Genomic DNA, 14,039 nt, shown 5'->3' on the forward strand with positions numbered 1-14,039 from the left:
TTAAGCTTAGTCCATTATTGAAATTTTTAAAATCAAAGTTTGATATACTTACATTGCACATCAAGAATGGCACTAGCATTGACAGTCACATTCAGTCCATTCTCTGCTAGACACCAGTATTTTCCAGAATGATTCTTGTTGCCTTCAATGACAAGTGTATCTCCTAATGCCACAGTCTTGCCATCTTTTACCCATTTTATTTTTGGGGTTGGGTTTCCAGTGGCATTGCAGTGGAATGTTGCAGTGGCAGACTCAAGTACTGTCTGGTTAGCTGGTGTTGTGATCAAACTTGGTGCAACTGAAACAAAGAATATTAGATTTCAAGTTGAAACAAATTATTACTTGTGGAATGAATTGTTTAACTACATTTACAAATTATAAACAATTAGTGGATGAAGTTTTTGTGATATCCAGAATAATCAAGGCAACCTGATAACCTTCACTAAGAATTTGATTATTCTGGATGTCATTAAAACTGAATCTAATTGTTTTATTCTACATTGAACGAAAAAAAATGTGGAAGTCATGTTTTTGCTTCCTCACTGAAAGCAACACAAAGCGAGCGAACTTGACATGATTACCCTTAGAAATCATGCACTGCTGTCATACATGACATGATTACCCATGACCTTGAGTGTCCTTGACATGATTATTGTATAATCTGCAGCTAGATGACGTAACAGGTGCTGATTTTGAAAATTCACTGTACGTTTCTGGCCAATCAGAAAAGAGATTGTGAGTTCAAGTATCATAATATGCAAAAGAGGTAAATGTTTTTCTTTCCACAGTGTGATAGGATCGCTGTGTTACTTGATAATACAAAACTATAATTTATACCGTTACTATCTTCTCTGTTAATGTCTCAACACACAATAAGATCAACACATAATCAGATCACGGGAGTTTGATCTAACATGTTAATCATTTATTCACTTTTTATTACTAGGCAAATAATTTGCTGCATGATACAATTCGATAGATTATTGCAACATGCAAAGAATACAATAAAATTTGGTTGGATCTTATCATTTGTTTTCCAGTTTTTGCTGCTAAACGTGGAGCAAAACATTGAAATCTCGGAGCATTTGGGAAAGGGATAGCCAAACAGATAATCTGGATGTTTCTTGTGAACAAGATTAAACAGCCGATTCCCAGGGCCAGTCATAAATGCATAACTATTCATCGGCTGAGCATGGTTTGTTCTAGAATGCCAAAAAAAGAATATCAGAACAAAATTAAGCTAATAATGCCAACACATAGGCTCACTAGCGCGAACCGATCAATCGATTCCAAACTTACCCGCTAGCTGACATGTATAAACTAAACTCTGCCAGATGTACATTAAACAGAAACAAACTGAAGAATCCAAGAACGTTTTCTGGTATCTTTGTTCTACATTATGATCAGATGACTGCAGTCCTTATTAAATTAATCTCACCATAAGTGTAATGATCGTGTTGTATGGTCAATCAAATTCTTACTGATGTTGAATTGAACGGCCATGGTTTTATTTCGATCTGGCAGTGATCGGCAGTCAATAGGAGAATTGTCCATGACTCGATGACAATTTATATAGCTGTTCCTTCTTTTGAATATCCCAAACTTGGAGCAATTGTATCTACACAACAGATTCTAGTGACGAAGACGAACAATGACAAGACATGACAAGATTTGTTTCAAATCAGCCGCCATCACCACCATCTTGTCCATGTGGCCTGGCTTAACAACCACGCCAGTCGGGAAGTACCCACCAGTTTTAGAAAAGGCGGCCGTATTGGTGGGTTTCTTCAGCTAGCAGGAAGGCAGGAACACGATTTTAACTCTTGTATGCAAAAGCGTTGATGTCAGAAACAAAACGACTGTGTGGTACCTTGAGAGGGTACTGGTAATCTAACTTTGGAAGCCATGTTTGTATTTATTAAGTACAGAGTAGAGATAATTTTATTCCTCCATTCGAAGGTAAGTTAAGTCTCATCTATCTCGACAGTTCTTCGCGTTACATTAGTATAACTCCCTTATACACGAATGTTTCATATCTTGTTGTAGATAGTACGATTATGAATTTCCTGTTTGCAGCACACCAAGCTTTTCTCGATAAAGCAATCAACAGATTTGTAGAAGGAGACTTCAATAGTTTTGAAGTTCCGGCACTAAATATGTTCACCACCAAGCATTAAGAGATAAGTTTCACCTTAAGTTTATTGGAAGAAATTACTTTAAAGTACTTCATTTTGGTTTGAAAACTATGTCCTCATATTTCCCCACCATGCCATTATTTATAGGTTAGCTATAGAGCTTTAAAATACCAGGGCTTTCGCACCAAAGTTAAATTACTGTTTTAATTTTCACAGTTTGAACCCGCACCGCTCAATCTGGAGGCCAGCGCACTAACCATGAAGCCACCGCGCCTCCATGAGATGTAAATGTTAAGATCAAAGTTGGGTACTCCTACAGTGTATTGTACTTACATTGTACGTCAAGGTAAGCACTACTATTGACAGAAATGCCCAATCCATTCTCAGCAGAACACCAGTATTTTCCAGAATTTCTCCTGTTGGCTTTGAAGTTCAGGGTGTCACCTTCAGCCTCAGTCTTCCCATCTTTCGTCCAGGTTATTGTTGGGGCTGGGTTTCCAGTTGCAATACAATAGAATTTCAGTTCTTGACCTTCAATAATTGTCTGATCAGATGGTTTTCTGATTAAACTTGGTGGAACTAGAAAATAAAAAAAATGATTTAAGCTAAGAAAATGGAAAAACCTACCAAAATTAAAGAGATCCTTTGTTTTTTTGGCTACTGTAAGGTCAGCCAGTTACTTTTTTCAGAATATGCAATATTCCAAAGGGAATATGCAATATTCCAATAACCCATTTTAGGGTGGGTAGATTTGGAAACACAAAGGAAAGCCCACAAATTCAGTTTAGTTTTTAAATGTCTAAATGAATTAGTTCCTCCATATTTATCGGATTATTTTATTACAAATCACACTGTTCACTCTTACATGACAAGACAAAGGAATGACATTGATCTACCGAACCCTAAGTTAACGTTAGGAAGAAACACATTTAGATATTCAGATGCATTTTTTTAATAATTTACTGACAACAATAAAAGAAGCTAAATTGCTTTTCATGTTTAAGAACCTTCTGAGACTTAATTTAAGCCATTAGTTCTTATTAATATACTTATGTAACTTAGTTCCTCTTCTTAATCTGAAAATTTGTTATCCATTTGTATTTTTAAGTTTCCCTTTTATCCACTTCTAAAGTTCTTGTACATATTTAAAATTTTTATGTAGTAGTCATAACTTATGCAGGGCCCCTCTTGATACTAGCCAATGGCTGCTGGGACCACCCTTCCTAAATAAATTTGACTTGACTCTAGACTGTTTTTTAAGTTGCTGTTTACTGAAATCATTTTGCTTAATACTTACACTTAACATCAAGATTGGCACTAGCATTGGCTGTAGAATTCAGTCCATTCTCCGCTGAACACCAGTATTTTCCAGAATGAGTCCTGTTGGCCTCAAAACTCATTGTATTTCCTTTAGCCACAGTCTGGCCATCTTTAATCCATGTTATCGTTGGAGTTGGGTTTCCAGTGGCATTGCAGTGGAAAGTTGCCATGCCAGACTCAAGTACTGTCTGGTCAGCTGGTGGCATGGTTATGCTTGGTGCAACTAAAACATATTGTCTTTCAGTTTGTATCTCATGACACCTTATCACATAGTAAACCGAAGGGGCGAAATTCGCGTAACATGACTGGTCTAATTACTGCTGACTATACAATGTACTTATTTATACTGTCACTACATTATTTGTAAATTCTGCTAATCTTTCTTTCTCCTTGTAATAATGATTTAGTAAATGTCCTATTTGCTAAAAGCATGCCTTTACTATAAACCCCTTCGCTTGATTTAGTTCATATATTTCTCAGAAATGAGGCCCCCTCACTAACAATCACTTCTATTGTAATAAGTGCCCAATTTCTGAAGAAATCAGAAATGCAGTACAGTGCTATAAATAACTTACATTGTACATCAAGATAAGCACTAGTATTGACAGTTACGTCCAGTCCATTCTCAGCAGTACACCAGTATTTTCCAGAATCACTTCTTTTGGCTTTGATCTTCAGAATGTCTCCATTACCAACAGTCTTTCCATCTTTGATCCACTTTATGTTCGGGGTTGGGTTCCCAATGGCAGCGCAGTAGAGAGCTACTTCTTGATTTTCAATACTTGTTTTATTAGATGGTTTGGCGGTTAAACTTGGTGCATCTATATAAGATAAAAAGATAATATTGGGATACATAGTTAACAAAAAACTGGAAATTTTAAGGTGGTTTTACGTTGTTCAAGGCAGTAATTTGTACCATTGCTGTCCTCATTGTTTGCAAATCATGGTCATCATCAGTCCTCGCGCTTTGGGACGCATAAGGCCTTATCGTTTGAAAATACCTCAACAATATTTCTTCATTTTTTGTGTGTGTGTGTATGAAATCACGGGGAAAAAATAGTACATGAACAGCATGTGTGCACAACAACACCAGGAGACGTCGTCTTTAAAATAACACGTATTTCAGCAACAGAACGTCTGTTTTGACACTCCCCACCCCCGACGTCCTTTATGTCTCTGAAAACTGTAGAGAAGTAGAGATGGCTTTGTTTCAATCAGTTACAACAGTGTTTTTGTACTTACATTGCACATCTAAATAAGCACTGGCATTGGCAACTGCGTCCAATCCATTCTCTACTGAACACCAGTATTTTCCACAATGACTCCTGTTTGCTATTAAGTTCAGAACCTCGCCTAGAGTCAGGGTTTCCCCATCTTTAATCCATGTTATCTCTGGGGTTGGGTTGCCATAGGCGGTGCAATGGAATGTCACTTCTTGGTTTTCCATGATTGTCTGGTCAGTTGGTTTGGTCTCTAAACTTGCGGGAACTGGAATACAGCAAGGAAGCTTTCAACTAATCCGATTAGACTACACTGTTGACTATTTGCTTGTTGCTAACGTTACGCGAGATTGTAACTATTGTCAATTTGTACAACATGTTTTACTTACATTGAACATCAAGAGTGGCACTTGCATTGACAGTTGGTTTTAGACCATTATCTGCTAAACACCAGTATTTTCCTGAGTGATTCCTTTTTGTGTCGAAGCTCAATGTACCTCCTTCACCCACAATCTTGCCATCTTTAATCCATGTTATCTTTGGGGTTGGGTTTCCAGTGGCGTTACAGTGGAATATTGCTTTGTCAGACTCGGTAACCGTTTGATCAGCTGGTGTTGCGATTAAACTTGGCGTAACTGAAACAGATTGTAATGATTTAGCATTTAAAACCGCAGGATTGCTCAATTTACTAGGCGGATGCTTTTCCACAAACAGTTATATATATACCATCTCTCTCAAACTACTGCGAAATGTGGTCGGAGTGAAGCACTTGGTGTGTGGACTAGCACATTTTCATGTCCAGCTCTCAAACCACTCGGCCATGCGGCCTCGGTGAAAATGATCAAAGCTCCTAGGTACATATTGTTCAAGGGAAAAGTAGGGTTTATGATATAAAGGCAGCCTATGCTTTAAGTATGTCCAGGATAAAGGAGGACAGGACACAGCCAGCTTCCCTTCATTCTGAGACCACATTGCTAACATACTTACACTGCACATTAAGATAAGCACTTGCATTAGCAGAAACCTCCAAGCCATTTTCTGCTAAACACCAGTATCGTCCAGTTTGGCTCCTATGGGCTTTAAGGCTTAACTTGTCTCCTTCGGCCACAGTCTCGTCATCTCTAATCCATGTTATCTTTGGAGTTGGGTTACCAGATGCAGTGCAATTAAATGTAAATTCCCTATTTTCCATGATTGTCTGATCACTTGGTCGGGTTATTAAACTTGGCGGAACTATAAAATATATTAATGAGTGTAACTGAGTAACCCGTTGAGGTGAAGGTTTATTCTCAAACTCTTTAGTAATTCATCAAGTTTAAAGCAAGGAAGTCATGTCTGTAACGCTGTTTGGATATGTGATCTTAATTAGCGTAGCTTGTTACAGTTTTATTTCTCCGTTTCCCACGTAGTTTAGTTTCGATTGAGAAGATATATCAAACTCTCAAGACTCACAGTGTTTGACCAAATTTTCAAAGACCTCGAAGGTCGTTAAAGACACTCCGCTACGCGTCGTATTTTCAACTATCCTCTCGGTGTTTGGAAATGTGGTCAAACACGGTCTTTCGTTGTTGATATACTACTTTACGTCCTCGCTGTCTTCTCCAGCAGCAGTTATGAAATCCCACCATAGCTTTTTGAAATATTTGACTTTGTATATCTGTTGAAACGAATCATGTACTTACATAGCACATCAAGATAAGCGCTAGCATTGACAGTTGAATTCAGTCCATTATCTGCAGAACACCAGTATTTTCCAGAAAGATCCTTCTTTGCTTGTAAGGTCAGTGTATTTCCGGTAGTCACAATCTTTCCATCTCTAATCCAAGTAACCTTTGGCTTTGGGTTTCCCGTGGCCACACAGTTCAAGGTTGCCATAGCATCCTCGATGATGGTTTGGTTAGTTGGAACAGTAGTTAAACTTGGCTTATCTGAAAGATGGCAAATGTTTTGCACTCAATTTTGTAGTAACAAGCAATCATGTCAATGATGACTGTAGATTAATGGCCAGTAACGTATTTTGTCGCCTACCCTTGATTTAGTGTCCCTACTGAAATTAAAGCCCCTAAGAACTAATCCCTCCCCTTTAAAGGCATTGTGTGTAAGACCTAAGAAGGAGGCGGAATGACTAGAGATTCCTAGTTCGTAAACAGAGCTTTTACCAAAGCTCGAGTACTGGTAGCGAAGGAATTGAAAAGCAAAACCCGTGAACTTTTTTATGATGCGCAGGGTTCTTGGCTGAGGTCGTCATTGCTTCCCAGCGTGAGGGTCAGGCTTTCTTATTAAAAATGGAAATAATTGAAACGTAAAGCTGTCATACGTTTGCATTCTTACTGTCAGGAAGGGGGAAGTGTTACAAACAGCAGGTGGCTGTCTTCTTTGAAATAGCTCTTTTTGGATACGTTTAATAGTTTTATGATCAGTAGAGAACGTATGCTATCAGAGAAAAATACTTACAGAGGACATTGAGGGATGCACTTGCTTTGACAGTTACATTCAGTCCGTTCTCTGCTGAACACCAGTATTCTCCAGAATGATTCCTGCTGGTTTTAAAGCTCAGCGTATCTCCTGTAGTGACGATCTTCTCATCGTTTATCCAGGTTATCTTGGGGTTTGGATGCCCAGAGGCAGTGCAATAGAATGTTGCCATGGCACCCTCAGTGATAGTCTGATTTATCGGCTCAGTTGTTAACCTTGGGAGAACTGCAGATAAAAGTTGTTGATTTGAGTTAATTGCAAGTAGTTCTGGGCAGAGGTGGTCGTGGGGGCAACCATCAGGCCACGATAAAACTGTTTGCATCTGGGACTGGGTAAAGGAGGGTTATTGGGAATCGCAAATTGACTTTGGGCACTTGAAGATAAATAAGCCTACATTTTGATGGGTTTAAAATAGCACATCGCTACGAGAAAACAACTCTTAACATAACATAGGTAAATATTAACAGTTAGGTTGGGAAATAGACCTTTTCACAGTTTCTGACACCATCTTGCTTGGGGGAGGGGAGGGGGGGCAAACACAGCAAAAATCGCAGTAAATGTGTGGGAAAAGTTCAAAGATCGATGTCCAATAAGCTGAGAGTGATTGACTTTCTGGGTATTTTATGAGCTACAAGGAAAAGATACCCAGCAGAAGGGTTTTTGGTCAAATTTAAAGTACACATATTTGCTGTGAGGCGAGGCATTGCACTTTGAATTTTTCATGCAAATGTCTCCATATTTTCTCGCGAGTTGCGGCTCGGTTTTGCAGCCAAATATATGGAAAAATAAAAACCTTAACTGTGGCTTTTCTAGCCAGGCTATTTCCCTCAAATTTGATTAGTAAGTTTGTAATTCTTAAATACTTCAGAACTCGAATTTTCCGTGAGTTGTTAGACATTAGATTCTCCACTTTCCCCGTACATTAACTGTAATTTTTGCCGTGTTTGGGCCCCCTAAATAAGATTAAGAATAACAATCAGCGATAATAATTTCGAATGACGTTTCGATGACTCGTTCATCATTTTTCACATTAATTTGAAAATGATGAACAAGTCATCGAAACGTCATTCGAAATTATTATCGCTGATTTTTGTTCTTAATTGTTTGTCGAAAGCCTTCATTATTAGAATTCTAAATGAGATTGCGCCAGAAACCGTGAAAAGGTCTAACGTCTTGGTTAAGGGAGCTTAACCAACATAATCGGGGGTGAATCTTGAATTTAAAAGTTGCAAGGTGGGTGTGCCTTTTTGGAAGGGGGAACGGGTGGGGGGTTCAGTTGATTCAGTTTGTATTGCAATTTATCTCTTACCACGAATAATTGGGACCGTGGTTACAGAATCTTCACCCTTAAAGTTCTTTGCCTTGCAAGTGTAGTTGACGTTATCTTGGTCCTTGTCTACTTCTTTTATAACTAAAGTGCCATCCATCTCCAGCCTGTAGCGACTGTCCTCGTCATAAGTGATTAATTCATCATTTTTCAACCATTCATATGTTGGAGCTGGTGCGGCTGTACTGGGCTTGCAGGGCAACTTGGCTTCTTTTTTATTCAGCAGATGAAAAGGTCCAAACTGCACATTGGCAAATGACGGTTTCCATGCTGTTATAAGAAATGTACCAAGTTCTTCGCAAATATTTTTGTTAAACTTTAGTCTAGTATAATTTCAAAGCAATCTGGGATATAGGGGAACTGCAATTCGTGGTTGTAGTACTCTATTTAATTAGTAGCGGTTACACCTTTCACTAAATCACCACTTTAATCGTGAATAAGGTAATTTGAGTGCAGTTAGTTACAAACTCGGCTTTTCTTCAGGGCGGTCTGATCACCATATAGGCAAACCAAAGCTAAGTACTAAACCATTATTGCAGAGCCATGCTGCGTTCTGTAAGTTTCCAAATGTTGCTGAATATTTATACCCAATAACTTTTTGATAAAGAACTCTAAAAAGTGAAAATTTGTTCCTTTCCGCCTGATCTATTTTCCGTGCAAGATCTGGTTACTTTATCAAAACTGCAATGTAATTCAGATGTAACACTTATTTACACGTTGATCGTTGTTCTTGATTACATTACCTGCCACGTTTATCCAAGTCGCCGATATTATCATGCCATGCGCATTAACTGCCACACACTGGTAAACTCCAGAATCGTTAAGACTGACATCTATCAGGTGTAAGCTGCTTCCATCCAGTATATGACGCCTAAGATGACAAAAATTACCATTTTCATCGTATCGAAAAAATATTTTCTTTTAGTTCCTACTTTTTAACAAACTGATGTCTCTCCTCGATCATCCCCCATTCGACGGATGTCTGAGTTTCAACCCAACCAGGGGTAGCAGGGATGGCGCAGTGATGAGAGCGCTAGCCTCCCACCAATGTGGCCCGGGTTCGAATCCAGGCCGGCGCCATATGTGGGTTGAGTTTGTTGTTGGTTATCGCCTTGCTCAGGGGGTTTTTCTCCGGGTTTTCTCCCTCCACAAAAACCAATATCTCCAAATTCCAATTCGACCAGCGTAAAGGACCAGCATGAAAACCAGCTAAGGCTGACGTGGCTTCCTCTCTAAATACTGTAATTTATTTATTCTTTAAATAGTGCCAAACAAAGACCTGTGTTCGGGCTGATTGGTGGTTTCTCGATTCGGAATTTCCCGCGAAAGAAACAGCCAATCCAAGAGACTACACGGATTTCTGCAATGGTTCGTCAACAGTATGGAAACGTTTTAGATGGAATCTCAGTCCTCCTCAGAAGAAAACTGTGCATGCGAGAGAGATCTGGTCATTTTCATCTTGTTTTCGATATTGTGACGGGTGACATACAAAAAATCAAAGTGAACGTACTCTGAAGGCTGTAGCAGTTTTCCATTTTTGTACCATAACACTTCTGCTGGGGGGCTGGCCGTCACTTTGCACTCTAAGGTTCCATTCTTTTCACTGACAATGGTGATATTTTTGGGTGGAGCATCGGCGGCCCATTGCGGTGGAACTAAAACGCGAAAAAACATGTATGTAAATTGAAGAGTGGTTCTGGCGTGTTAATTAAACGTCATTTTCTCTTGAAAATGCTGTTAGGTTTCAAAAATGCTAGAGCTCAGGAAGATTGGGTTTCTGGTATCTTGGGTACATGTGAGAACAGCATGTGGTAAGTCATTACACCTGTAACACTCATATCTTAACGGTACCGAACAAAACTAATACAATTAATTTAACATTAAAATATAACAAACTGTGAACGGTCTCTACGCATGCTGATAGGAGACGAAACACTAAACAGCACGGCGTTTATCATCGAAAGACGCCATTATAATCTATACGAGCTTAATGTGAGCTTGCATATTATCAGAGGCACAATGGCGTCTGTTGATAGGCCTACGTGACTTTTGGGAACGATTTGGTATTCTTATGTTTTGGGGAGATTGCAGAAAGTTTCGCGTACCTTCTACGTTTAATGTAAAGTTGAAAGAGATAGGATTTTCTTCGTTCAGGTCGTTTTGAGCTTCACATGTGTAGGTGCCCTCGTGCAGTTCCTTGTCCACATTTTGAATGGAAAGACGTCTCCCATAGAAGGATTGGGAAATCTTGAAAGAGCTCTCTTCGAGTCGTATTATCTCACCATCTTTTTTCCATGTGATCTTGGGTGATGGTCTAACGTGAAAGAGATTTAAAAGGAAACAACGCGTCAATCACCTCGATCAGACGTACGTTTTAATCCCGCACACGTCTAGACGCATTTGTGTAATATTGGAAAAGTTTGGAGTTACTTAATGATCAAACCCTTCATGATTCAGCACCATTGCATAATAATGCTCAACCAAACTAACTTAAGCAATATGATTTTTTTTATGATGCTCAGGTTTCTTTTAATGGAAATATGTCTTAGTTCCTGGAAGTCGTGCCCGGGATAGTGCTACTCTTGTGCTACTTTAATGAAGAGGTGTCCTTTATAATTATGGAGTGTCCGCAAGGGAAGGTTGATTGTAGCTTAGATTGTTCTGTTAAATGCGTAAGGATTGGTTACTTGCCTCCCTGAAGCAAAGCAGAACAAAGTTTTATTCCTTCCTTGAACAGTGGTTTCTTGTGCGCTTGGTGTCACGAACCAGACAGGTAGTGTAGAGTTCTCAGAATCTGTCATAGTTCAATTACACATAAAAGATTCATGTTAACACCAGCCATAGTGTATAAGGCTGTGCGCTCTGTACATGCGAACTAACCCTTTAGTAATGGGAAGCAGACTGTTTTATTTTAACTCTCCGGGATTAATCTGTGTTCAACACCCCAAACGGCCATATATTGCGCAATTTAAAGAATTTAGAAGTTTCGAAGGCAAGCATCGCAAACCTCTTCAAGGTAACCATTGAATTATGTTGTTTATCTTATTTTGTACTGGCAGGAGCCATAATCGGGGACGGAGACCGTAAGTCTTGGGATCCGCGCGCACCTATGATATGGGACAATTTTTGTATTTTTAGAGCAAATCGCGCCATCCTGACGTCATATATCCGCGCGGATCCACGCACATGTCGGGGGCTCTCGCGTGGATGTTGTCACGTTGCGTGATCAAATGGCGAGAGTTGAGAGATCTTGAGGGATTATCTTGCGTATTTTTCACAGCGATGGCAGGGAATAAGGCAGGGAATACGAACCAGGGCGCCTATATGTAGTTTTATGCTCTGAGCTAACGGAAAAGGTGGGTTTTTCAGGACTTCAATCTCGCGCTGGGAATGAATAATAAGATCTGGTCGCGCTAGTTGTAAGCTTACGCGTATGTTTTTGCGTTTGTTCTGACAAGAAAACTCTCTACTCTGGTATCGAGTTAATTTGTGAGTTTCTCAGACAATGGTTAATCATAACCAAAACCTGTTTTGATGGTTTCTTATTGTTTCTGCTTGTTTGGTGAGTTTGCAAAAGTTTTTGAAAGGAAAGTCTGACGCGTACAATTAGCTCATTTGCATAGTGCAGCTCGTGCACTTTCAAGTCCGAGTCGGTGTTTTCAATTGTCAACAAATCTTGACAGAGATTTCTTCAGTTATCTCTTGTGCTGAGATGCTGCAACAAATTTTACGAACGCAAAAAATGCTACTAATATCATGTGTGTTTCTTCAACATAAGCATAGTGAAGTTTTACACTGCGAAAATGAAAATAAACAAGGAGTTTTGATAACTCGATCAACAAAATCGAAATCGTTATTCGAAGTTGATTAAAGAAAGCGTCAACGTAACTTTGCTGATTATTTCTGCTTTATTCACAAATTTTCAGCTAAGCTTTTAATATGTTCTCAAACATTTATCAGTCTTAAACATATTTAAAAACTATAGAATTAGTTTGAGTTCGATGTACGTTTTCACACGAAAGTGCGGCGTAAGTACAATTTGTCATGTTTACTGACTGTACAAAACACGCATCGGCGGGCGCTCTCATTCATCGACAACAGAGAATTTGGTGGATTTTTACACGAGTAAAACTGAGCAGTATCTACGAACGTAAAGTTGTTGGGCCTTGATGAAACAGCAAGCGTTGCTTACAATTCAGGCGAAACTCAAACTGACCAAACTAGCAATTATTTTGTTTCACTTTTCAGTCGCGATAGACTGGCAAATTGCTCGCAAGCGTGTGGCAAGAGGAGCTAGGAAACTATGAAGTCCTAAAGCTCTGCTATATCTAAATATATCCAGCTAGTTTTTTGCTGTGTAATGGAAAAGCTGTTAATCTTCAACATATGTGAAATTTAAAGTGGAGTAATGTACAGCTCATGTAAAAGAAGCATCCGTCGGAACACAACTTGGTCAGCGATATATATAAGCTTGAAGCGGAACATACCTAAATTCGACACTGTCTTACTTCACTCAAACTGGAGCAGCTTACGACGAAAATAGTGGAGAAAAATTCCAACAGACGTAAACGTGTTGAGTTGTGGGCCAAAAACATGAAAAATTTCGGAAATTCGGACGCCACTTCCCTCGCGCGACATCCGCAAAAATCCTCGCAGCATGTACGCGCGTGTGCCGCAGGCGATGGCGCAATTTGTTCTAAAAATAGAATTATTGTCCCATATCATGGGGACAACCCCAATACTAGAAATGGCGCGCGCTTACGGTCTCCGTCCCCGATTATGGCTCCTGGTACTGGCCTATACCCCTTGAGGTCAAGTGTAACCGTTCAACAAGTCATCGCCGCGAATTTGACAAATTCGTATGTACCCTTTATTTGTTGTCAAATGGTGTTTTCGGTCATCTCCAGGTTTGATTTTTTTTGCCCGAGTACGATTCTAGTTGGACACTAATGTGAGCGCACCTTTCTTCCAAATAGTCACACCAAAATTCGGGCACCGTGCCCAGGTACAAGGTCTGGACCTTGTCCTCGGGCACTAGATGGTACTATGGTACTTAGAGTACCAGTGTCTGAATGCAACACTATTTTGTGCTGGGGCCCAGGCAACAGTGCCCGGGCCGACCGAGTGTGAACGCCGCCTTAGTATACGGAAGGATTGAGGAACACACTGGTAGTTGACACTATTCCTTAATACTTCAACAGTATCTTTCACAGTTCTATTATCTTTAATTACCTTTTTGATCTTTGTCAATCTTCTCAAGTTTCAATGTCCCAGAGCGCTGGAAGGAATTAGCCCCAGAAATGGTGCACCTTATACCCTTATACCTTTTTATCTCGTCAATGTCGTCTTGCGTTAAATACATTATAAACAAAGTGCCATTGCTTGAGATGGAACGACGCTCATTTCGCGCAAACGTGTGGTGAGCATCCCCATCGACATTCCCCCAACTGTACACCACACCGTAGCTGTATTCATGAGGAGGACAGTCGTAGGAGAAAGGGTCACCAAGATTGACCTTTTTTACCACACTTGTAGAATTGATAAAGGCACCAACAGCTAAGA

General features: G+C 39.7%; 1 protein-coding gene across 8 annotated transcripts in view; it reads right to left on the minus strand.

The window, feature by feature from the left end:
* LOC145502927 (hemicentin-1-like) overlaps positions 1-14,039 on the minus strand; it is a 70,664-nt gene that overhangs the window by 33,939 nt on the left and 22,686 nt on the right. For 7 of the 8 annotated variants that reach the window (XM_081482336.1, XM_081482335.1, XM_081482331.1 and 4 more), the window contains exons 4-18: positions 13,710-14,033; positions 11,169-11,271; positions 10,583-10,791; positions 9,988-10,132; positions 9,221-9,348; positions 8,460-8,747; positions 7,130-7,375; positions 6,358-6,603; positions 5,663-5,908; positions 5,065-5,310; positions 4,698-4,943; positions 4,031-4,276; positions 3,433-3,678; positions 2,469-2,714; positions 53-298 (exon numbers count right to left, since the gene is read on the minus strand). In XM_081482336.1, the coding sequence (XP_081338462.1) occupies positions 53-298; positions 2,469-2,714; positions 3,433-3,678; positions 4,031-4,276; positions 4,698-4,943; positions 5,065-5,310; positions 5,663-5,908; positions 6,358-6,603; positions 7,130-7,375; positions 8,460-8,747; positions 9,221-9,348; positions 9,988-10,132; positions 10,583-10,791; positions 11,169-11,271; positions 13,710-14,033 (3,411 nt within the window). The remainder of the gene's footprint in view (positions 1-52; positions 299-2,468; positions 2,715-3,432; positions 3,679-4,030; positions 4,277-4,697; positions 4,944-5,064; positions 5,311-5,662; positions 5,909-6,357; positions 6,604-7,129; positions 7,376-8,459; positions 8,748-9,220; positions 9,349-9,987; positions 10,133-10,582; positions 10,792-11,168; positions 11,272-13,709; positions 14,034-14,039) is intronic. The other variant, XM_081482337.1, reaches the window with a different exon arrangement.

This window comes from Orbicella franksi, chromosome 11 (genome assembly GCF_964199315.1).
Source record: "Orbicella franksi chromosome 11, jaOrbFran1.1, whole genome shotgun sequence".
Classification (NCBI taxonomy): Eukaryota; Metazoa; Cnidaria; class Anthozoa; order Scleractinia; family Merulinidae; genus Orbicella; species Orbicella franksi.